The following is a 23374-nucleotide window of genomic DNA, read 5'->3' on the forward strand; positions in this document are numbered from 1 at the left end:
TATCCTAATCCACAAAACAAAGGGGAAAGACTACTACATTCCTTCGACATTGACAGACAACTTTGTTATTATTTGGACAGGACAAAGCCATTCAGGAAATCTGAGCAACTCTTTGTGTCTTATGCTGCAGGTGCTCAAGGAAAGGCTATTTCCAAACAGACAATTTCAAAATGGATAGCCCACTGCATACACTTTTGTTACTCATTTCATGGAAAAACTGTGCCTGCATGCATCAGATCCCACTCCACCAGAGCCACAGCTACCTCTGCAGCCTTCCTCAGGGGGGTCCCTACCAAGGATATTTTGGAAGCAGCCACCTGGAGTTCAGTGCACACTTTCTCCAAGCACTATCACCTCCCACTATACTCTAAATCTAGAGCGGGCTTTGCCACAGCAGTCCTGCAGGGCATCCTAGCCCCTCCTAGTTCCACTTAGTGCCTACCACCCTTACTTAGCTTTGGGATTCTACCCATCTGTTATGACTGCAGCTGTATGCACGATGAACATAGTACAGTTTTGTACCTACCATAAATGTAGATGTTCGAGTGCTCATACAGCTGCAGTCCAGGTTTCCTTCCCTCCAATCCCTCTTAGGACAGGCCTTATGACAAACCCTTTTCATATAACCTTTTGGGGTATTTTTTATGGTGTATTTGCTTGCAACTACTGTTTATGATTTATCAGCATTGCACTTTTGCATAACATTATGTTTGCCTTCCTTCTGGGGGCACCTGACATCTGGGGCAAGAAAAACTGAAGAAAATGGTGTTGGCTGCCTCTTTTATACCCCTGCCGCACTGACGTCAGGGAGGAAGCGACGACAACCGATGCCGGACCTAGACTTTGGAATTCGGCCGACCGAGGACCCGCCTGACGGCAGGATAACCCCATCTGTTATGACTGCAGCTGTATGAGCACTCGAACATCTACATTTATGGTAGGTACAAAACTGTACTTTCCTCAGAGGGGCCAAAAATATGAGACCACCCAGGAGAGTTCCAACCCCAGCCTGGGACCTTAACTTTGTCTTGGAGAAACTCACGCTACCTCCTTTCGAGCCAGCTGTTACTGCATACTTAAAATTTATTTCTTGGAAAACAGCTTTCCTTTTAGCAATCACTTCAGCTAGAAGGGTATCTGAATTACAGGCCCTTATGGTAGTGGAGCCTTTCATCATCTTTCATGGGGACAGGGTGTCCCTCAGAACAAAATCCATCCTTCATGCCTAAGGTGGTATCCAGTGTGGCTCTTAATAAGTCCATTCATTTGCCAACCTTCTTTCCCAATCCACAGTATAAAGGGGAATGGATACTGCATTCCTTAGATGTGCACAGACAACTTAGATTCTACTTGGACAGGACTAAACCTCAAAGGAAATCTGAACAACTGCTGGTGGCATTTGCTGCAGGGGCAGAGGGGAAGGCTATTTCAAAGCAGACCATTTCTAAGTGGATAGGCCATTGCATTCATTTCTGCTATAAGCACCATGGAAAACCTATCCCCCAGGGGTTCAGACCTCACTCCACCAGGGCTGCATCTACCTCTACAGCCTTTCTCAGAGGCGGGACATCCTAGAAGCTGCTACTTGGAGTTCTGTACATACTTTCACCAAGCATTATCATTTGCCAATTTCCTCTAAATCCAGAGCTGGCTTTGCCACCGCAGTCTTGCAGGGCCTTTTAGCTGGCCCTAATGCTATCTAAATTCCTCCTCCCAACCATAGCTTTGGGAATCTACCCAAATGGAATGACTGCAACAGTGAAACACGAAGAACATAGTACAGTTGTGTACACTTCCACTTATTGGTTCAGCATACCAAAAGTACAGTTGTGTACACTTACCATAAAAGTAGATGTTCGAGTGTATTCACTGTTGCAGCCCTGGTTACCCTCCCTCCAGCCCCCTAACTTCTTTTGGCTATACCTCTACTTTCCTTTACTATGCTTAAAAGCCTTTTGGTGTATTTGCTTTTTTGTTGGAGGTATATCTTTGTACTTTTATATTTAATTGCTTCCCATTAGGGGGGCACTTGACATCTGGGGCAAGAAAAACTGATGTAATTGTGTCAGCTGCATGTTTTATACCCCTGATGACCTGACATCATGGAAGAAGGGACAGCAACCGACGCAGGACCCAAGGCTTTGTTAATCAGGCCGACTGAAGACTACCTGCAAGCAGATAACCCAAATGTAATGACTGCAACAGTGAATACACTCGAGCATCTGCATTTATGGTAAGCATACACAACTGTACTTTTGGTATGCTGAACCAATTTAATTTCAGTATTGTTGGCTGAAAAGATCTTGAAGTTTGTTTTGTTGGAGCTATGGGGTTTATGGGTAAAGAAAATGAGCTTTGTTTTTTTTTGGGGGGGGGGGGTTCAGTAGGAGTTCAGCATTGGAGAGCCATATTTCTATGGAAGAGAAAGCTTGTTGTGTTATGTGTTGTAGGTGAGTTAATGTGTCTGATACGCAGATGATAGTGGAGTCATCTGCATATTGGATTAGAGTGCCTTCATAGGAGTATGTATGTAAGTTATTGATGAACACATTAAATAGTAATGGGCCAAGGATGGATTCTTGATGTACACCTGTGGGGTTGATGTGATATGGGAAATAGAGCCCTGGCAATTTAGTGCTTGTTGACTGTCAGCTATGTAGCTAGAAAACCACTGAAGTGAGGAGGAGGAGGAGGATAGACTAATACTGGAAAGTTCTTTAAGGGGTTTAGGGTGAGATACCATGTCAAATGATTTTGACAAATCTAGAAATACTGCAGATACTTGTTTGTCAGTATCATGGCCTTTGTTGGCAGAGTCCATGAAAGATAATAAGGCTGTTGAGGTACAGTGTGCAGGGCTGAAGCCATGTTGAGTATGGGAAAGTAAGTTGTTGTGTGTAAGATGGTGGAGAAGTTGTAGATGCACAGATTTTTCTAGAATCTTAGAGACGTGAGACAAGATTGCAATAGGATGAAAGTTTATGATATCATTGGAGTTGCCTCCCTTATGTAAAGGGATATTTTCCATAGGTTAAGGACATGTGATTCAGCTATGGATCTGTTAATTAAGATGCTAACAGGAAATGGTATTGCCTCTGCAGCAAGCTTTAGGTATTCTGGTGGGAGGTTGTCTGCCGAGATTGAGCAAGGTTTCAGTTTTTGTTGTAGTTTTTTTTTTTATTTGAGATAAAAGGATGGGTTGAAAAGTAAGCTGGGAATGGTCTGGTTTCTGGTTATGAATAAGCCGTTGGTTATGTGTGTGTGTGTGTGTGTGTGTGTGTGTGTGTGTGTGTGTGTGTGTGTGTGTGTGTGTGTGTGTGTGTGTAATGTGTGGGGTATATAGAGGTTAGTGTTGGGGTTATTAGTAGAAGAAGTGAGTTGGGTGGATGAGGTTTTTTTTTTTTTTTTTTTTACTTTTAGGTTGAATATGGTCTTTATAAAGTATGTGTTGAATATGGTGGCTGTTTGAAGACATGATATGTTAGGGTATGTTATTTTTATTTGCTGGGTTGAGTAGTGATGTTTACAGAGGACCAGAATTTTTTAGTGTTATTTTTATGGTTATCTTGAATGTAGGAATAGTATGATTTTTTTGTCATGCAATATTTCTCTTTTTGTTTAATTGCGGAGTTGTTTGTATAACTGAAGATTTATTTATTTATTTATTTATTGATTGATTGATTTATTTATTTATTTAATTTTATTTTATTTTACATTTGTTGACCGGGCTAGTCTAGCTGGATATATGTTCATTTTCAGTAGAGGCCCGGGGAGAAAAGCTCCAAGCATCGGCAGTGACAAAGCATACAATATATATCAATAGTAAAATGAGTTATAGTACATTGTTTAAATTGTAGGTACGATAAACTTGTACAGAGTTCTTTAGTGTGTTTAAGCTAAGATCAAATATAGAGAACAAACAAACAACATTTGAAAGCTAAAAAAAAAATATATGGAGATTCCAAAAATTTTTTTTTTTTTTTATTTTGGAAAAAATCTTTATTACAGGTAGGCAACATAGAACAGTGGAGTAGAGAAGCATTGGGAGAGCAAGAAGGGGAAATGAGATATCAGTCAGGGTTAGAGCAGGGACAAAGCCAGTGAGTTTTAAGATATTCTTTAAGATGTTTTTTAAAAAGCAGTGTGGAAGCAAGGGTAGAAAGTTCACTAGGAAGCTGGTTCCAGGTTTTTCCCACTGTGTTGGTGAAAAGTGAGTCCCCAGCTTTGTTGTTGGATTTAATAGTGGAAACTAGAAGCTTATTAGCTGAGCGTAGTGTTGCAAGATTTTTATAGGGGGTAGTCAGATTAGTGAGGATAGGGGTATTTTTAGGGTGGTAAAGGATCTTTTGGGTGATAAGAAGTTGTTGACAAAGTAGTTGGTTCTGCAGTTCTAACCATCCCAGTTGTTTTAGGTTGTGACATTGGTGAGTTCTAAAGGGGGTGCCAGTGGCAAATTGAGCTATGTTATTGTAACTGGTTGAAAGTTTGGAAAGGTTGTTTTTAGAAAGATTGGTATATATTGTAGAAGCATAGAACAGGGTAGAGATCAGGTGGGTCTGGGCAATAGTGGTTCTGGCAATAGGGGTAAGGAAGGGTTTGATTCTATAAAGGGTGCCTAGTTTTTTTTTGACAGACTTTATAGTAGTATTAATATGGTCATCATAGCTAAAGTTGTTGTCGATTATTATTCCCAGGAGATGAGTTGTAGTGTCAGGGGATATATTAGATGTCCTTCAAGGATGCATCTGCAGTCTTTACAAATGGGTTGTCCTGTCGTCAGGCAGCCCTTTGGTCGGCAGTTCAAAGTCTGGGTCTGGCTGGCTGTCTGGTGTACTCGCACCCGCTGGGCGTTTATGCAGTTATTCAGAGGTCCTGAAAGGCATCATTTTTCCCCTTTCTTTCTTGCTCCGCAGCGTGGGCGCCCGCAAGCAGTCGCGGTGCGGCAAGATTCGGACAGATCAGATCAGAACTACTTCAAGACTTCTATAAAGCTACTTCTTAGCTAAACCTCTTTCTTGCCCCTCTCTTCTTTGAAGAAAAATTAATAACTGTTTATCTTAAATGAACAAAATAATCCACTCCTATTGCATTTAATTGCATAAGCATTGTTTAGGCTTGACCCCAGACAGGCCACGTAGCATCTTGTCTGTCTTGTGCTTCTTTTATACTGGCCCGGTCAGGCGCCGATCGACTTTCGGTTTACAGATTTTTTTTTCCATTTTTTTGCCAACATTATGCCGAAAGGAACCGACTCAAGAACGGAAAAAAAAAGCAAGAAACAAAGAAACGACGCTCCGCCGGTCCGGGTTTGGCGGCGGTTTTGGACTTGCAAAACCTGGCGGTCGGGTTGGCGAGAAGCCGGTTTCTTTTTCTTTTGATAAGCCGATTCTCTACCCAGGCCTCTTCTAACCGTTCACCTGGTAGAAACTTTTAAACCTTCCAACCTTCTTCACAGAATTGTTAGGACACCATCCCCTCCACCCTCACCTGCAGCTATGTCTATTGCTGCCTTTCTATTAAGGCCAAAGCCAAAGCAACTTCAACCCAAAACTAAAAAGCCTCTGCCCAGGTCCAGCACCCCAGCTCACCCAGGGGCTCTCCCTCTCTTTCTGCTCTCTCTTTTATTAGAGCAGAGCCCCTCTCATCTCTCTACCAGATCTCCCCCAGGATTGAGGAAAGGGGCCTCTCTCCCTAACCAGAGATGACCACTCTCTGATCTGAGCCCACAGAGACATACAGACCTCCTTCTTCTCCTCCTTCTCAGAACATACCTGATGCTGAGGAGTCCATCCCTTCAGCCTCCTCCTGATGGCAGGGCTCCTGGGGAACTGCTTGCATGCTAATTTTTCTTTTTCAGTGTGGCAGCCATGAGATTCAGGACTCAGAAAAAGGCCAGGACCTCTTTACATTTGCACCTTTGCATACCTTTCTACTCTGGGCCTTTACTTCTTATGTTGTTGATGATGACTAATGATGTTTTTGATACTGCTCCTGGATCCCTTTTGCCTCCTGGCTCCTGCTTTACAGGTCAGAGACTATCTCATCATCACTCACTATATAAGGCTTGCTCCTTCTAAATCTCCCTCTCTCCCCTAGGGGGGTCCTCAGTTTAGAGAGAGCCTCCCAAACCTTCTTCTCTAGGTCTCCTATTTCTTTGTAAAAGTTTAGGAGAAGGCTACTTTGTCAGCTAGAGCTTTGAACTGTTTGTTTGAACTAATTCAATATCAAGATTCAGATAAGTGAGTTTATACATAGTTTATGAAAGAAACCATGACCAGTTGAGACTTGACTCAAAAGAATCTTTGGAATAAAAAAAAGTATTCAAGATTTAGGGTATAACATTCTCCAGCAGTAGTAAGAGTTTTCTTTGAAATCAGGCATTGCACATGGTAGGAGGAAGGTCAGCCCAGACAGCCTGCAGTTATCAGGAGGCATGCATGGGTTTAAAGAACAGAGCATACCAGACCATGTTAGATCTAGCTTTTTTATGCACCTATGGTCAAGGTCAATTTATTTGGTTCCAAAGCACAGCAGAGGAACTAAGATCCAAGAAAAAGAAAAGTCTGTCCTTTTACCAGAAAGAACCAGCAAAGACAGGCCTCCAAGAGAAAGAAGGAACTGGCCTCCAATCAGTCCTTTCAGAACAGGGGCAGGCACAAGGGGAGAGGCAGGCGGAGGCAGGAAACAGCCAAAACCATCACAGTACAACAGGGGCAGCAGGTGGCAGGAGTGACAACTAGACGCAACAGAATGGCTAGCAATTTTAGCTGGCACCGCACCAGACAACCAAGAAAACAGTGGCTTTTAGAAGCTAACTTAAGCAGAAGCAACTATAGACTAGTTCAAGGAAATTGAGAACTATTTGTCAACACCAAAGATTCAATTCAATACTCTACCAGGAAAGAAGATTCCATTTTTAAAACAGAGGCAGTCAAAGGAATACACTATGGAGCAAGGAAGGAATTATTAAAATACTTCCTACCAAAAAAAGTAAAAATAGAAGGCTGGAACCCTATTTGGAACTAATAAATTTAAAGAGCAAGGGAAAAGAATTAAAAGGGGTACCAAGAGACCTAGGCACTCAAAAACATCCCCTATCAGGAGTGAAACATTCCTCATTGAGCCTCAAGATTCAAAAATTGCTAGCAGCTTCTTGGCTGCTGGTGGAAGATCTGCCCAGCTGCTGAGAATACCAGATCTTCAGGAGCGGCAGACAGCACCGTCCCCATAAGACCATTTCCTTTGCAGGATCAGCCCAGATGCAGGCCTGGGCAGACCATAGATCTCAGCATTCAAGCTTGGAACTAAATCTATCAATCCAGGAGTATCGCTCATTGCTGGCATCAGTAATCGCAACTTTGACAGCCTACTTGACAAGTCTCAAACACATGAAAACAAACTGGAATTCAAAAGCGGACAACAAAAACAAACTAACAGAAGGGATACAAAGTCATCTACCTGACCTCCAAGACTCCCACTAACCACACCGAAGAATAAAGTCAGCTACTACAAAGAAAGAAAGACAAGTTCTCTACTTTTTCATTTCAACAAAGCAACAAATGGCATTTCTAACTACAGAAAAGAAAGAGCAACTTCCCTAACCATTTAATGGTAAAGGTAACTCATGCCACTCTGAGAAAATCAGAGGCATCAATGCATAATAAAGAAATCATCCTAGCAGGCAGATGCCTCAAGACAGAGCTAATATGGGAATGCATGCCTGCAGCATCAGCACCAAAGCACAAGGCCTGCACCAATGAAACCATGATCCCAATCTGCAAAAGCTCTAGAAAGACAAAAATCAGGCCCAGACAAACACAAAAGGCATTCAACTCTGATGGGCAAGCAAGACATTCCATCATGACGGACAGCCCTGCACATCAACCTCAAGAGGAAACAATCCATGCAAGTGGCAAAGACATGATGGTGGACCACATGATGAGCACTTCAGACCTTAGGCCATATGATCAAGAATACATTCAGAGTAACACAGCAATCCAGGCATTGCAGGCTTTTCTCCAGAGAATGATTTGATGAGCAGAAAACCAACAGATGCCTTCTTTTGGTGCATCAACAAACAGGGAGCACACCAACACAGGACCTATAACACCTGGCTGCTATGAGATGGGACTACAACAGCTGAGCTACACACTCCTGTTCAGTTACATGCAATTACCACCTTAGGGAAAATTCACATTCAGACACGCAGCAGAGCCAAATAGACTTGTTTGCATCCCCATTCAATCATCAGTTGAAGAAATTCTTCAAACGGGACTTCAGAGATTATGGGATTCATCCTCAATTGACAATTGATCAATCTTCAATGATCTCCACTTGCTTGAAACTTACCACCAAGCCCAGATGAGGTGGACTTGGAGAAGGTGGACTCTTGATCATTCCCATGGAAAGCCTGACAACATTGGTATCCACTCCTGAGAATTTTGGCCGACAGAAAATGACACTGCTGCCCAATCCCATTGAATCCAAACCAGGAACACCCCGACAACATCCTGACAAACCCAAAACCTCTGCTGGGGCAACAACATGGGACACAAACAATCCCATGCCCACAAACCTGGTCCCAAAACTGGACATACATAATAACTTGGACAAACTCTGCAGCAACCTGAGAAAGAATTATCATGTCAAAAAAGCAAAAGCATCTGAAACATTGTTGAACAAAAGTCCTAAACCTAAATTCTATACTCCTGAGACTGAATAGCATTAAAAAATGAAAGAATGATACAGCCTCTCTTTGCAGCAAGAAAGATGTATCCTGAATTTAGCCAACATCCTGCCTTACAGGCGGAACTCTTTGCATCCTCTGTCAGCCTCTTCCAGGAGCACATCCTGAGCACACCTCCCAGGAAACCTCCATTGCTGAGCTAAGATTTCTTAAATTTCTTGCATCCTCTCCTCACAGAGTGACACTTCCTCCTTTTAGGAACCTCCAACAGCACAGGAAAAGACCTGGAAGACTGAGGGAATTGAAATGAAAAACTGACTCTTCCCTTCTCTTTGACCTTCAGCAGCAGAACCAGCAACAACACTCCTTCTTGATAATCAGCCATGAAGATAGAGCAGCAACTGAAACAAACCAATATGCCTTCCAGTGGAATCCAGACCATTTAAGTCCTTCCTAATCTTCCATCAGGATAAGGAATCAAAACCATTAATCTAACAAATTTTGTATACTAGATGGTGGTAATACATAGAGTTTTAAACTTCTATATCCATTCCACAGCTCTCTTCAAAACACACCATCTTCTGGGAAAACAATCCATAGGACTGGATGTACACAGACAGGGACGAACATTACTGACCGCTGACAAAAAGACCAAAAAAACTGACCAGCTTCACAGGTAGCAAACACCTCTATGGCAGGAAGGAAAATGACCAAACATTACAGAGCCAGCTACAAGGAAATTTAGTGAGGACCATTTATTCCTCCTATGGAACAAAATTACATTAGATTCTGCTACTCCTCCACAAGGCCCTCTACTGCCTAGAACCTTGTTGTTACGAGGTGGAATTGCTACCATAAGGCTCACAGCTTCTACTTTAACCCTCCCTACATTTTGATCATTATTATATCTTACCTCTATTGCTCTAGATCCGTGCTGGTTTTATAACTGCTTTGCAATACATACAAATGTAGATGTCCGAGAGGAACGCATTTGTAGTCAGGATTACCCACCTTCCTTCCTACCTGAGGTACTCCTTCAGATTACATCCTGGTGTACAGCATAGCCATTTATATCTTATGGTAATGTATGGTGTTACTATGTACTGGTTGTTGCATTTGTAATCACATTCTTCTACTATTTGTACTCCTGGGGCTCCTCACATAGTCAGCCATTGTGGGGGGGCAAGCCGGACTCCCTATCAGATGTATTTGTTTTGTATATATGTACATACGTGCTATTTTTATTGTTTGCTTCTTACTATTTGGGAAACTTTACATTAGCATTTTTTTGTAGCCATCTAAGGGCTTTTCTATTGTTAGAGGTTACTGTGAAGTGAAGTTTTGATGACTTTTGAGTAGGAGCAAACAGCAATCATTTTGTTTTTTTGGGGTTCAGCAGGAGGCAGTGTTGCGTGAACCAATTTTCAACACTGTTAAATACTGTCTGGGTGAGGGTCTGGAGTGAGGTTATGGACTTGGCTGAACATATTAAAGTAGAGTCATCTGCATATTGTATGCAGGTGGCTTGAGGAATTTTTGCATGTAGATCATTAATAAACAGTGAAAAGAGAAGCGGGCCTAAAATAGAGCCCTGTGGTACTTCTATATTCACAGGGAGGAGTGTAGAAAGATTTTTATCCCAAAGCACTGCTTGCTGTCTGTTTTCTAAATAGGATTTAAACCATCGTACTGCTTGGTGACTGGTTTATGTCATTTTATTCTTTAGCCAGGCAGTCCATGCTTTGTCCCTGTCTTTCATTAGAATTTGACATGATTTGGTGAGCCGTGGTGTATTGTTATTTTTTATTCTTTTTGTTTGCTGAGGGGCTAGGGAGTTAAGAATGCTTAGGCAGGTGCTGTTGAAATGTTCAGCTGCATCATTAAGAGGAAGTCTTTTTTAGGATGGACCAGTCTATAGCTTTTAAAGAGTCATTAAATACCTCTTTTTTGAATTTTTGTAGGTTGCGTATAGTTTTGAACTTTGTGTTGCTTTGTGAGTTGAGTGATAGTCCTGTGAGTATAGGCTGGTAGGTGGTCGCTTAAGGAGTCAGTGAGTGTACCTGAGGATGAAACCAGTATCCAGTCCAGAGTGGAGTGTAGGATGTTATTTTTGCTATATCTGGTAGGAGTATTTATAAGTTGAGTAAAGCCACAGAGGTTTATCCTGTTTGTTGGGTGGTGTGAGGTTAGTATCTGCCAGTCAGTGTTAACATCCCCTAGGATAATGGTTCTATTTAGTATTGTTTCAGATATCCAGGCTAGAATAGTTTCTGGAATGGGAATGTTTTGCCCAGGAGGGATGTATAAAATAACTATGCAGATGTTCTTAGATGAGTTAAGTTTTAGAAATGTTATAAGGATTTCGGCTGTGCAGAATTTTGGTATAGTATTTGAGTATGGGGAAACTATCAAGTTGTTAGCGAAATTAGGGCTAGTCCACCACCTTTTTATGTGCTCTGTCTCATCTGATAATGCTGTAACCATGGGGAACAGTTTCAGTATCTCTTATTTCTGGTTTTAGCCAAGTTTCTGTAAGGATGTCTGGGTTAGAGTGTGTTAACCAGGCATGAAAGAGTGTCAGTTTATTGCACACGCTCCTGATATTAAGAGTGATAAGCTTTAGTTTTTTTGTCTTTGTAGTAGGAATGGGGCCTGGATTGGGGTGAATGTCCCCGCACAAGTTTAAGGTCATGAAAGAACTTCTAGTTGTTTTAGAAGTTTTAAGTTATTTGGGTATTTGTACTAGTTTTAGGTTGTAGTGGTTAGCATTGAGGACTTTAGGGTGGGAATAGAAGATCGGTACAGAGATCAGTGTTGGGGTTATTGAAGCTTGTTGTGGAGGGATTGAGTGGTGATGATGAGGTAATAGCTAAGGTGTGCTTTTGTAGTAGCATTGCTGGCGGAGTTCTTATGGTAGAAATGAGAAGGAGGAGGAAAAATGAGAGGCATGAGTAAAACAGCATGATTGGTGTAGAGTGGGACAGACTAAATGGAAGTAGAGGGGGGATTAGGGCTGTTGGAAGTGAAGCAGTTATAAGGGGTAGAGTATAAGTGAAAACACTGTAGGATAGTAGTATTGAAAAAGGGGGTGTAATCAAAGTAATATGGGTGAGATGTGGGAGGGGGATGTTGTGTAGTAGACTGATTTGGGTGTAGTTGGAATTGTCGGGAGTTTGAAGGAGGTGGAGCTAAAAGAAGTATAAGTTTATAGAAGAAGTGATAGGTCGTCCTAGTATCTTCTCTGGAATGTAAGGAACAGAGGGGTATTAAAGGCTGGAGTACAATGATGTAGTCAAAGTAAGAAAAATTAGGGTTTATTTGGGAAAGCAAAAGTTTCCAATGTAGAATACTTAACTATTAATTAGGGAGGGTGTGATTATAAATGGATGTTGTGCAAAGCAGTATGGGAGGGAGAAAGTTGTGAATGGGGCTAAAAATTAAAAAGAGGTAAGGACATAGAAAACAAGAAACAAGAATGATTATAGAAGCCATACTCTCCTGGACCACCCAAACATTTCAACATGAAACTATCATCTTAGGAGACATCCTAGCATAGACTGGCAAACTGTCACATCACAACTTCCCACTAACAGCATCAAACTATATGGTTTCTCTCAACTAATCTTTTGCCATACTAGGTAGAATAAACACTACACTCAACAATCTACCTTACACTGGATCCTGGTATCACACCCTTCTAATTTTATCATTGCTGGTACTTACCCAAACTTTCTCAGTGACCACCTACCTGCTTTTGCTATTCAAGTAAACTCTCACCCTCCAAAAACTCACACCCAAAATACAGTTCATAATTCTATTTATTTATTTATTTATTTTACATTTGTTTACCAGGAGAGTCTGACTGGGCATCAAACCTGTTTTCAGCAGAGTCCCGGGGAGAAAAGCTCCATTGTTAGTAGGCAATTTGTTAGTAGAAAAAAAATCTTATAATACAATGAAAAATAAAAAAAAAAATCTTAAAATACAAAGAAGATAAAATGGTAACACATTCATATTGGAAAAAGACTGCCACAGAAAAAGTTGGTTGAATGAGAGACAGGACCTAGAATCGCAGGTAACAATGCTTCTAGAAGAGAAGACAGCTTATACAATAGTAGGAGGTAATGATATTGTGAACAATGAGTGCAATTAGGATAGTCATATTTACAGGTAACATAGCAAACTGGAGACTTAATTTCTGCTAGATATTAACAGTGAGAAGAAAAAGTAACCAAATGTAGTAAAATGACTTGAATTCAAGGCTCATTACAAGAGCTGTTTTTTTTTTCCTTAAAGAGCTAGTTCCATGGTATGGGCTATCCATTCCCAGTACATGTACAAGTCCAGGAATTGGTAAGATGGGATTTAACGTGATGCTTGAAAGTTTTAAACTAGTTATAATTCTGATTCCGAGAGGTAGGGAGTTCTATAGTTTAGCTATGTAGCAAGAGTGTAGAGAGTCACTTGAGCTGTTTTTACTCCTGGTTACTTCAATTAGTGCTTTATTAGTGGATCTTAGTATACGGGCACTTTTACGGGGGTTGAGGAGGCCTTGTAGAGCTGGAGTTTTCTTTGGGTTTATAGAACATTTGGTGAACTGTAGAGAGTTGTGTGAGGGTGAGTTGGTGGGGAAGTTCTAGCCAAGATAGTTGTCTTAGAGGCTTACAACAACACCACCTTTGAAATTGTCCACCACACCAAGCTACTAGGTATAGTCATACATGATCATTTGTGGTTTGATCCCCATATTCAACAAAATATAAAGAAAACCCACCAGAAGTTTGGCACACTATATAGAAACAAACACACCCTGACCTCATTTTCCAAAACGTCCCTCACAAAAACTCTCCATGTACCCTTCCTGCTTAATTGTGCACCAATACTTACCAACTTAGAGAACTCCTCTAGATCCAAAATGGAACAGTGTTGCTATAAAGTAGCCAAGTTTACAACCAACTCATCACTGTCTGCCACTAAAAAAACTAAACTGGCTAGCATTCCCCAACCACCTACTATATACCCAATTACCAACACTCCACAACATGGCATACAAACCCCTAGCCTGCCCAGCATTAAGTAATATCATTAAGCCTTACAACCTAAACAGAACACTTAGGTCCACAGATAACAAGCTTCTCTCTGTATCCAATCCCTCTCAGACAGCAGGACAAAGCCTCTATTCCCACTGTGCTGTAAAAGCTTGCCCTCACTTCCACGCACTGTGAGAACTACTACTAATCTACTTGACTTTAAATCCGTACTGAAACAACACATGATCAGCCCCTGGCTATGCCCTTACTCTGATCCAAGCTAATCTGTTCTAAGGATTAGACAAGACTGAATCTCTCCTTTCACTCTCTCTCCCCATCTGTACCTAATCACCCTGCATTATTTACTGGTATGTCTTGTAATAATGATTTTTATTATTGCTAATATAAATCTGTAGTTACCATCTGCCTCATAGCAATGTACCTGCTCACTTGTAACTTTTGTAATTTTTATGTTATCTCTATAAGGTTTGTGCATTCTTTGTATGTAATTGAAGCTTTTCTCTCCGGGCCTCCACTGAAAATGGTTTTTTTCTGACCTAGTCGGACTATCCTGGTAAACAAATGTCAAATAAATAAACAATTACATAATTAGATAATATGCCATGTCATAATATTTATGAAAAATGTAGATAATATGCCCCATGATATTAGGATGGTGCTTGAGAGGCGAAATTAGAGTACTGTGAGCTATTGCGGCAACATAAATTACAGACTAACAAGAAATAGGGTTGAATGATTCTTTATCCGTCACACCTGTGTTAAAAATTATAAAGCATGGGATTCTTTTCAACTTTTTATCTTTTATGTATTTTGATATTATGAAAGATTGTTTAGAATGAGTGGAAAATGTTTTTTTTATTACCAATCAGCTTTATTATGTGCATTTTTAGAATGATTTTTCGTAAGTAGAGGGTTAATACATATTTGAGTATTCTGTTTGGCATGGATGTTTCACGTTACGTTATTTGTTATTAATTTGTAAGGAAGTTTTTAAAAACATATGTTTATTGGCATGATTTGGGTAATTACTTATGAAGGTGTTGATTGCTTGATGTATGTATAAGGGGTCAAGGACGTCATTTTCTGTTTCATTCTGATGAGGTCGTTTTCTGAATGTAATGAGAATGAAAGCGGTATGTTTACGAGGTGAAGTGTGCAAAGAAACTGTTTGTTCTTAGTGTCTGTTGCAGAAACTGTTTGTTCTTAGTGTCTGTTGAGTGGCTGTGTACCATTTGTCTTCTGTTTCCAGCGTTTTGTCATTGGCACACCACCGTTTTTCACTTGTGGCCAACATTATGCCTTGCTAATGTGCAATACCTGAAAAAGATGCACTACTTACCAAGAGTACATTGTAAGAGAGGGCTGAGTTTCAAGTCATCCTCACCAAATCGGTGTGTGTGCTTATGCTGGTGTGCATGAGAAATGTTCATGCCCAAACAGTATTGTGTTGCATATCTACACAGTCGTTTTTCAGATATTCTTGATAAGGTAATTAAGTCAGTTTTTGCCTCCATCTGTAAGTAGTTCGTGTTCAGTCATGCAGAGGTTTTTACTTTTTTAAATGACAAAATGTTTTAATACTCTGTATAAATACTCCGAAGAATTTTTTTTACGATGTCCCACTAATGTTAGAAAAGTCAAAGTGATGTTACTATTTCAACATAAGTAGTGCTTTTCTTCACAGACATTTCTTTCTTTTCACTAGAGCACAGGTTCTAAGGGCTATTCTTTGTTTTATTTGGATTATATTTCACATCTCTCCTGGCTATTGCAAGTGCACACGTTACCACAGAGAACTTCAGAGTGGAGACTAAAATGCTCTGATCATTAAACTAGTTGTTGTTGTTTGTCTTTCGGCTTTTCCCGGTTAGGGGACGCCATAGCGGAACTCCGGTCCACTAATGATTGGCAGTAGATTTTTATCAAACTAGTACCAATGGGAATTCAAAAACAGCAGGTTCATTTATCTGACATTCTTTCTCACCAAGGTTTGGCACCTAGCCTGCCTTACCATGTCGTTTTGATAGAACCAATGCCAGTTCCTGAACCAGGTCACGCTTGGTGGCCAGGTAGTACATTAATTTCTGAGCTCTAAGGATGCAGAACATTTTGGATTCTTTTAGTCATTATTCACAGATTGCACTAAATTGATGTGCAGTTTTATTGTGCATTATTATTAACATAACTCTTATCTGTTTTGCAGTCCCCTCCAAAAGGTGCAACCATTCCATACCGTCCAGGTCTCTCAATGGGTACCATTCTTTTATCAAACAATCAGGTAAGATGTTAACAACTTGAGGTAAAAGAATATCTTAGCATGCAGTTTGGTGATCTTTAATATTTTTGCTGTAACTGCTTGGAGGGCTGAAAACTGTAAAGAGAAAACACACTTTAATTGGGAATTATGCAAAACTATACTTAAGAATCTGGTTATGAAACACAAAATCACACATTGCAAGAAACAATTACCAGTCATATTTCTGTGACCACTGACATTTTATGATGATGCAGAGCAAGTTGTAGCCATGAAGATATTTCTTGTAATGTCTTGGATAATTTATATATAACCTTCACATGGTGGTTCAATAAATGCTGTAGGGCATGATTTTGAAATGACATCAAATGCACTGAAGTTTGTGGTCATAAAGTACAAAAATGTGATAACTGTAAATAATACTCTGTTCCTCTCTTTGCATTTGAAAACCATATGTTTACTCTTATATTTATATCTTAAGTCATGTAGTTCATGTTATAAGTGTGTTAAACTTACTTTAAAGAATAGATATTTGCTTAATTCAAATGCAGATCACTTTGTTGATGGAATGCAGACATGTTATAGAAGGAAGGTGGAGAGGCAATGGTTGTTATGAGACAGCATGAACAATATAATCAAATAACAGGATCCTAAAAGGACCAGTGTTTAACAGCAACAACAGATACCCAGGATATGGATTATGATGGGAATCAGATACAGATTTGGTGGGCTATTACCATGGTAGATTGAATCAACTCACTCAACTTCACTCTAGAAATTAATCTGCAAATTGTGACTAAATTGTAGCATACCCCCCCATGAAATTACAGTTTTGTTAGAATATTTGGTAACATTTTCCCTTGTGCGTGGTGTTTTTAAAAAAGAATACTGTGCTATTTTCAGTGCTGGTTAATTGCCTGATCCATTCATATGCATTTTAATGGAAACACTTTTAGTTTAGCTGTCTTTCTCCATCAGCATGTTGTCTATAAACAAGCATATTGTCTGTATTCTTGTACTGATATACCAAAATGGCGCAGCACTTGTGTCAATTTCTGTTGTATTGGGTGAAAATCCTTAGTACAGAACACATACTGGAAGTATGCCTTAAATTGTTTGTGAAATATGGAGGTGGTAAATGGAGTTCTTAGCTCCAGAGGGAGTGAATCTCTTAACTTGGAATCCATCACGGCAGAGACTGTCTTTGTGAGTCTGCAAAGGTATTAGGTACTTAAATAGTACCTTATTTCATCATGCTTGCATCAGTTAGGCAAAAGTCTTGGCAGCACATTTTGTATATATTAGTGCAGGTAAGGAAGTTCTACTTTTATGGAAAGAGGAAGCCAGTTTTCCAATTTGCCTTTTGTAGAGGAACAGTGCTACTCTGATCTAGGAGTCAGCAGCACAAAACCATTATTGTTTTTGGATAGTTTGTGGGTTAAGCTATTAGTCAAAGCCTGTCCTGAGTGTGTGTGTGTGTGTGTGTGTGTGTGTGTGTGTGTGTGTGTGTGTGTGTGTGTGTGTGTGTGTGTGTGTGTGTGTGTGTGTGTGTGTGTGTGTGTGTGTGTGTGTTTGTGTGCACGTGTGTTGCTATACCATATATCTAGTAGCTGCTTTGCTAGGCAGAGGGAGAAAGAGAATATCGTCTTAGTAATATATTTGTATGCGCCGTTTGATAATTTTACTTCACATTCATTCCAAACCATATTGAACGATACATGTGAATATCTAAGTATTTGATGGTTTCAAAGGAGTTAGAGTCAGTTTTTCACAGGTGGTCATGTGCAGTTGTTTGCTTCATTTAGGATCAGTGTTTTCAAGTTTTCCTTGTACTGTAGCTTTTTCTTTAAATTTTTACTCATTCATTCATTCATTCATTCATTTTTTGCTTGCTCAAATCTCATATGTCCCAGAAAAAAAGCTGGGTAGGTTTGTCATTGCCTGTCAGTGACTGGTTTATTTATTTTTTTCTCTGAGATACAATTATCTCAGAATGAAAATAAAAAGGAAGTGTGTGGGCAGAGAGCTTCCATGGGTAGATGAAGATCCCTCCCATGTGGGTGCAGAGGTACTTGTTCACCCAGGCAAAAATGCATTCTTTTTGTCTGTTTTAAGTTGTACTATTTCATTATGACCTGAAGAGATGGAGCGTAATAAGTTATGTGTGTTTGAATACTCTAAGTGTTAGTTACAAGTGTTTGTTGCCAAGGAATAAGGTCTGACCCAGCCTCAAGAAAGCAAGAAGTCACTGCTTCATTGGTTTGATACCATTTGAATTCTCCCAGCTCCACCAAATAACTTTGTTTCTGGTTTTAAAGTTAATGTGTTATTCTACAAAAATATCAAGTTAATGTGTAACTTTTCTAGGAGTCATTGATGTTCTTTGTTTAATGTTTCTTAAATTGTTACTTGGATAGCACCTGCCCTTAAACCACTACCAAGCCATCTTAGTAAAGGGTTGTAGCCATCCCAAGGGGATCACAAGGAATCCTTCCTTCCTCCATGCTTGCTTATACTCTGCTTGATACGCTTGTTTTCTGTTAATGTATTTCTGCTCCCGTTTTATTTTGTAAATGTAGAAATCCTTACTTCTGATAATATTTTGCAAGTTACAGACTGAATGTAAAATGCTTGTTCACTGCCACTACAGCTACTCTGTATTCAAATTTATTTCTTCATATGTACTTGATTGCACTCTCTGAATGGCACACATCTCTGCTTGATATTCATGTTTATTATTGTTTATGGAAATTTAGATGCATGTTTGTTTATTTTCTGTGGAGCTTTTCTTCCCGGGCCTCCACTGAAAACAAGCTCTTCTTGGCCAGTGGACTTCCCAGGTCTTCAAACTGGAATAATATAAATAAAAAAATAAAATAAGTGTATTTCTATTGTGAGTAACCGAGAGTGATTCCACCACTGATCTTTAAAGGACTCCTTGTAGTACCTGCCATGAGTAGCTAAAAACATGTAATTGTGCTGTCTGTTGCTTCATACGGGAAACTGTAGCCCACAGCATGATGTTGGAATAAATACAACAAAAACCTAATCACAATGAGGTTGCTTATGAAAATGTGGCAGTTTAAGGGGACATTACAAAAATAAAATGTACTACTATATAACAGAAGGATGTAAAAGTGACTTAGCCAAAAAAAAATGTTGACACACAAAAACCAAAACCCCTTGCTAATTATATATAGTAAGTCCGAGATAGCATAATCCCTGGAGAAAGGGAATATTTTCCTATGTGGGAATCGTCAATCTCTTGCATGTATTGGCCATCTGTTTCTGTCGACCAAACAGATGTTGACATTGTACCCATTCAGTGGAAAGTAATACACTTCTACAGATATCTGTCTATATATATATCTATATATATATCTATATAGATATAGATATAGATATATAGATAAATATAGATATAGATATATAGATAAATATAGATATAGATATATAGATAAATATAGATATAGATATATAGATAAATATAGATATAGATATATAGATAGATAAGTATAGGTATACATGTGGGTACACGATGAAAACTCAAACCACTAAGTAGTTGAAGTCCATTTTATCAGACAAAACAAGTAAAAAAAATGAACTACTTGAAAAATAAAACAAAAAATTTATTTTGGAATATGTACATCATCTGAGGTGGCACTAATGCCATACAAGTGAATGGCAATACAAAAATCCATTCAGTGATTCTCCTAAGGTTGACCGTGAACTAATTTGTGCAACTCATAGACCATCTTAAGTATGTTAAACAGTGCTTATTTAAGCATCGATGAATAAATACATTCCTGGGAAGACTGTGTTGCAGTGAACAGGCAAGCACTCTCTTGTTTCTGGCAGTGTGATTGTCGGTCAGCTGGGAGCAAAGCATGCCAGTGTGTGACTGACAGAGTTCATGACTCATTATAAAACCTGACACCAGGACTGTGGAGCACAAAGCAGACACAAGTACTACAGGAATGTAGATCGTCCTGCATTATTCATGACTAATGAGTCATACTATCACGTGAAAAGTCTGTCTGTGCATACAGTATAGATGGCTTGATGGTGAAGCTACCTGCCCTTACCTGACAAACGCCTGCTAACCCTAACTCTGCCCCTGCCGCTAACCCTACACTTTATTGTTAAAAAAAACTTTCTATAGCACTGCCGCTGTTCTGATAAGTTACATCTGATGTGTGGTGGGCTTTTAGTGATCGGATCACAAAAGGAAGTTGTGTGTCCGTTTGTAATTTTTTTTACCACTTCAGTGTCTATGTTTTTGTATTGTGGTAAATCAACCTGTACTCCTAAATACATACAAATAAATCTTAGAATAAAATGCAGTGCAAACTATTTAAGAATTCATACTCATGTAATATTAACAGGATAATGGCAGTATATGCAGCCCTTATGTCATAGTTCTTATGTGAATTAGTAAGTCAGAAAATAAATTACAGCACTTAATGTCTACCCCACTCATGCTTCAGTATTTTACATTATCTTCATGGCCATTGAAATATACATATTCATTACATTTACTTGTCTTATATACTACATATAATGAAAAACTTAGCAACAAAACTTTAATGTTATCTCATTAATGTTCAAACATTATCTTACAAGCCAGAATGAAACTAAAAAAGTTATTTTCATTCTAGTTTTTACTTTCACATCTTGTCATTCTCGGTCTCTCTGTCTCTCTCTCTCTGTCTAGCATTTCTATGCAAATCTAGTTAATTTGGGGTTCCCCAGCCTTCCCCAAACCCCAGTTCACTGAGTATCCAATCTTGAGCCCCAGAGCCATGCTGCTGAGCTCATTAATTACTATTTTCAGTAGGAAATCAATGCTGATGACATTTCTAAGTGCACACAGATGTGATTCCTTCCTTTTGAGAGATTTCTATTTTCTGCATGTTTGTGCAACCCTGAAATTGGTATACTTAAGTTTAAGGGGTATGGGAGGCTTGCCCCCTTGTTAAGGTGAAGTGGATTCTTCCCATACAGAAAACACTTAGTTTTGAGTTACTTCAGTGGGTTAGATCAGATCAGTTTAACTTGGTGATTGCAATCCTCAGTGACTTAAACGTGAGAGATTAGGAAGTGAAAAATTATTTTTCACTCCAAGTTTTACATAGATGCCTATGCAGAAGTAAAAATTATCTGTTTTGTTTTCAATCATGGTGTGTCAAAATACTGACCTTTTCCCCAGGAAATCAGAAAGCAACCATGAAGTTCACTGATTCCCTGTCTATTATCAAACAAATTCAGAGGAAATTCTTAATTAACACAAAGTTGTCAAACCTTTTAAAATATGATTTCAAGTAAGGGTGTATGTGTATGGGGGATTCTTGCCTCCAAATTCTAGGGCCACTGTTATATATGTGTGATACATATATGTATGTGTATGTGTGTGTATATATATATATATATATATATATATATATATATATGTGTGTGTGTATATATATATATATATATATATATATATATATATATGTGTGTGTATATATATATATATATATATATATATATATATATATATAAAATGTGTGTGTGTGTTTGTGTGGATGTGTGGATGTGTGTGTAAACTCTCACAGGCAAAACAATTTAGCATGCAAAGTCACCTTTTCTACACTGCCCCCCACTTCCTCCCAGAGTGGCATTACTTTTCTTGAATTTCAAAGATTAACTGCATGAATTCTTGGCTAAATGAAATAAACGTGCACTGACAATAAAGCACTTAGGAACTGAGATAAAAAAAAAAATGACACGCAAGTGCATCATGATCATTTTTGCTGCTTGACGAGGTGCAGTGTTGGGGAGGCATGTAGACAAAGGTAAAGGTACTGTAGGTGGTGAAGGTAGTAAGGAAGGGATGTTGATGGGACAGAAACAGAAGGGCAGGTAGACAAACACAGACTCAGACATACAGGACACTATGCAAGCAAAAGGTGCTGAGAACAGAGGATTGACACAGGCAATAGAGGGTGGACAAGTACTTTTGTGGTGGAATAGATGATGGAGAGGGAAAAGGAGTGCCACATAAAGGAGGGAAAGCACCAAGATGAGAATGGGGGGGGGCTCCTGGTATGGTTTAGAGGCCAGGCCAGCCAAAGGGCAACAAACTGAGTCATCACTCACCTGAGTAGCTGATGTTATAAGCCAGTTGCTTTCCAGTGGCTCAGTGGGTGGGTCTTGCTGGTCATGTGATTCTACTAGCCAGGCCAGAATGCAGTCCGCATTGCCAGAGTGGGCTTGTAATTGCAGCACACCTCAGAAAATACTGGCATTTATAGCTGGCACTTGGACACCAAGGGTGACCCCCTCCAGTGCACTTTCGAAAGAGGAGCCTTCTCCCACCCCCTGAGGAGCAGACATAGAAAGCACCAGAAATCATTCTAACAGGAGACCATATTTTTCTTTTTAGATGTATCTTGGGACAGCCATCAGCAGCTATTTGTACTAAAAAGCCTCACAGTAATGAGCAATCTAGATATGTGAAGACTATACCCATGTCTGTGTTGGAGGGAGAGAAACAGTCTACACTAATAGAAATAAAGAAATGTAAACAATAATTCCTTTACATTTCTCATTTATCTATTTAATTTAATGCTTTATTTATGGCATTGTATTTTTCATAATACCTGTATCTGATACCACACCTGCTACTGTTTGCTGAAACTTCATGTCAATATTACATGAAATATGATGATGATGCTTTTAATATGTGTACATTTTCATTTTTCTACAATGTAAAGTATTGAAAATTAATATTATTGTCCGGTACATCTTTCCATGTTGTGCTATGTTACATTTTTCCTTTGGGAGAGTGGAGAAAGTATTATTATCTGCAAATAGTTTCACAACGTCAGAGTGGGAATTAGACATTACTTGGCCCATCATGTTTGCAAATTAAAATCAGTGACACAATCACAAAACAAAATGAAATGTTATATTTTTTGGTGCTTGCTAACAAAATAGTATAGAATGCAATATCATTTTCAACACTGGAACTTTTTCCTTTTACATTCAGGAGACAAAATTAACGTGTGACATTTCAGCTAATAGGAGTTAAACTTCTATGAGAATACAAACGTAAATTTTGTTTCATTTTTAAGAAACAGAATGCAGAATTCTGATGTAATAAGCACCAGGTGACAGTAATAACTGAAAATTTATGAAAAACTCAGCAAGCTTTTGTGCCTATGCATCAGACTGCAACAAAATAATTTTCATTGCACTAGCTTTCTCCATTTGTAAGGCTAATCTCTATAGAGACTAGTGTTTTTATAAAAATATTATGATACAAGTCAATAAAAGAGTAGTGAAATCATATAACTGTCACTGTTATTTCCTTTTAAACACACTTTGGTTGGCGATTGA

General features: G+C 39.2%; 1 protein-coding gene across 3 annotated transcripts in view; it reads left to right on the forward strand.

Moving 5' to 3' along the window:
- PCBP4 (poly(rC) binding protein 4) overlaps positions 1 to 23374 on the forward strand; it is a 1043920-nt gene that overhangs the window by 849575 nt on the left and 170971 nt on the right. For all 3 annotated transcript variants that reach the window (XM_044077471.1, XM_044077469.1, XM_044077470.1), the window contains one exon: positions 15941 to 16015. In XM_044077471.1, coding sequence (XP_043933406.1) covers positions 15941 to 16015 — 75 coding nt within the window. The remainder of the gene's footprint in view (positions 1 to 15940; positions 16016 to 23374) is intronic.

This window comes from Protopterus annectens, chromosome 7.part0, assembly GCF_019279795.1.
Source record: "Protopterus annectens isolate FY-2018-M chromosome 7.part0, PAN1.0, whole genome shotgun sequence".
Lineage (NCBI taxonomy): Eukaryota > Metazoa > Chordata > Ceratodontiformes > Protopteridae > Protopterus > Protopterus annectens.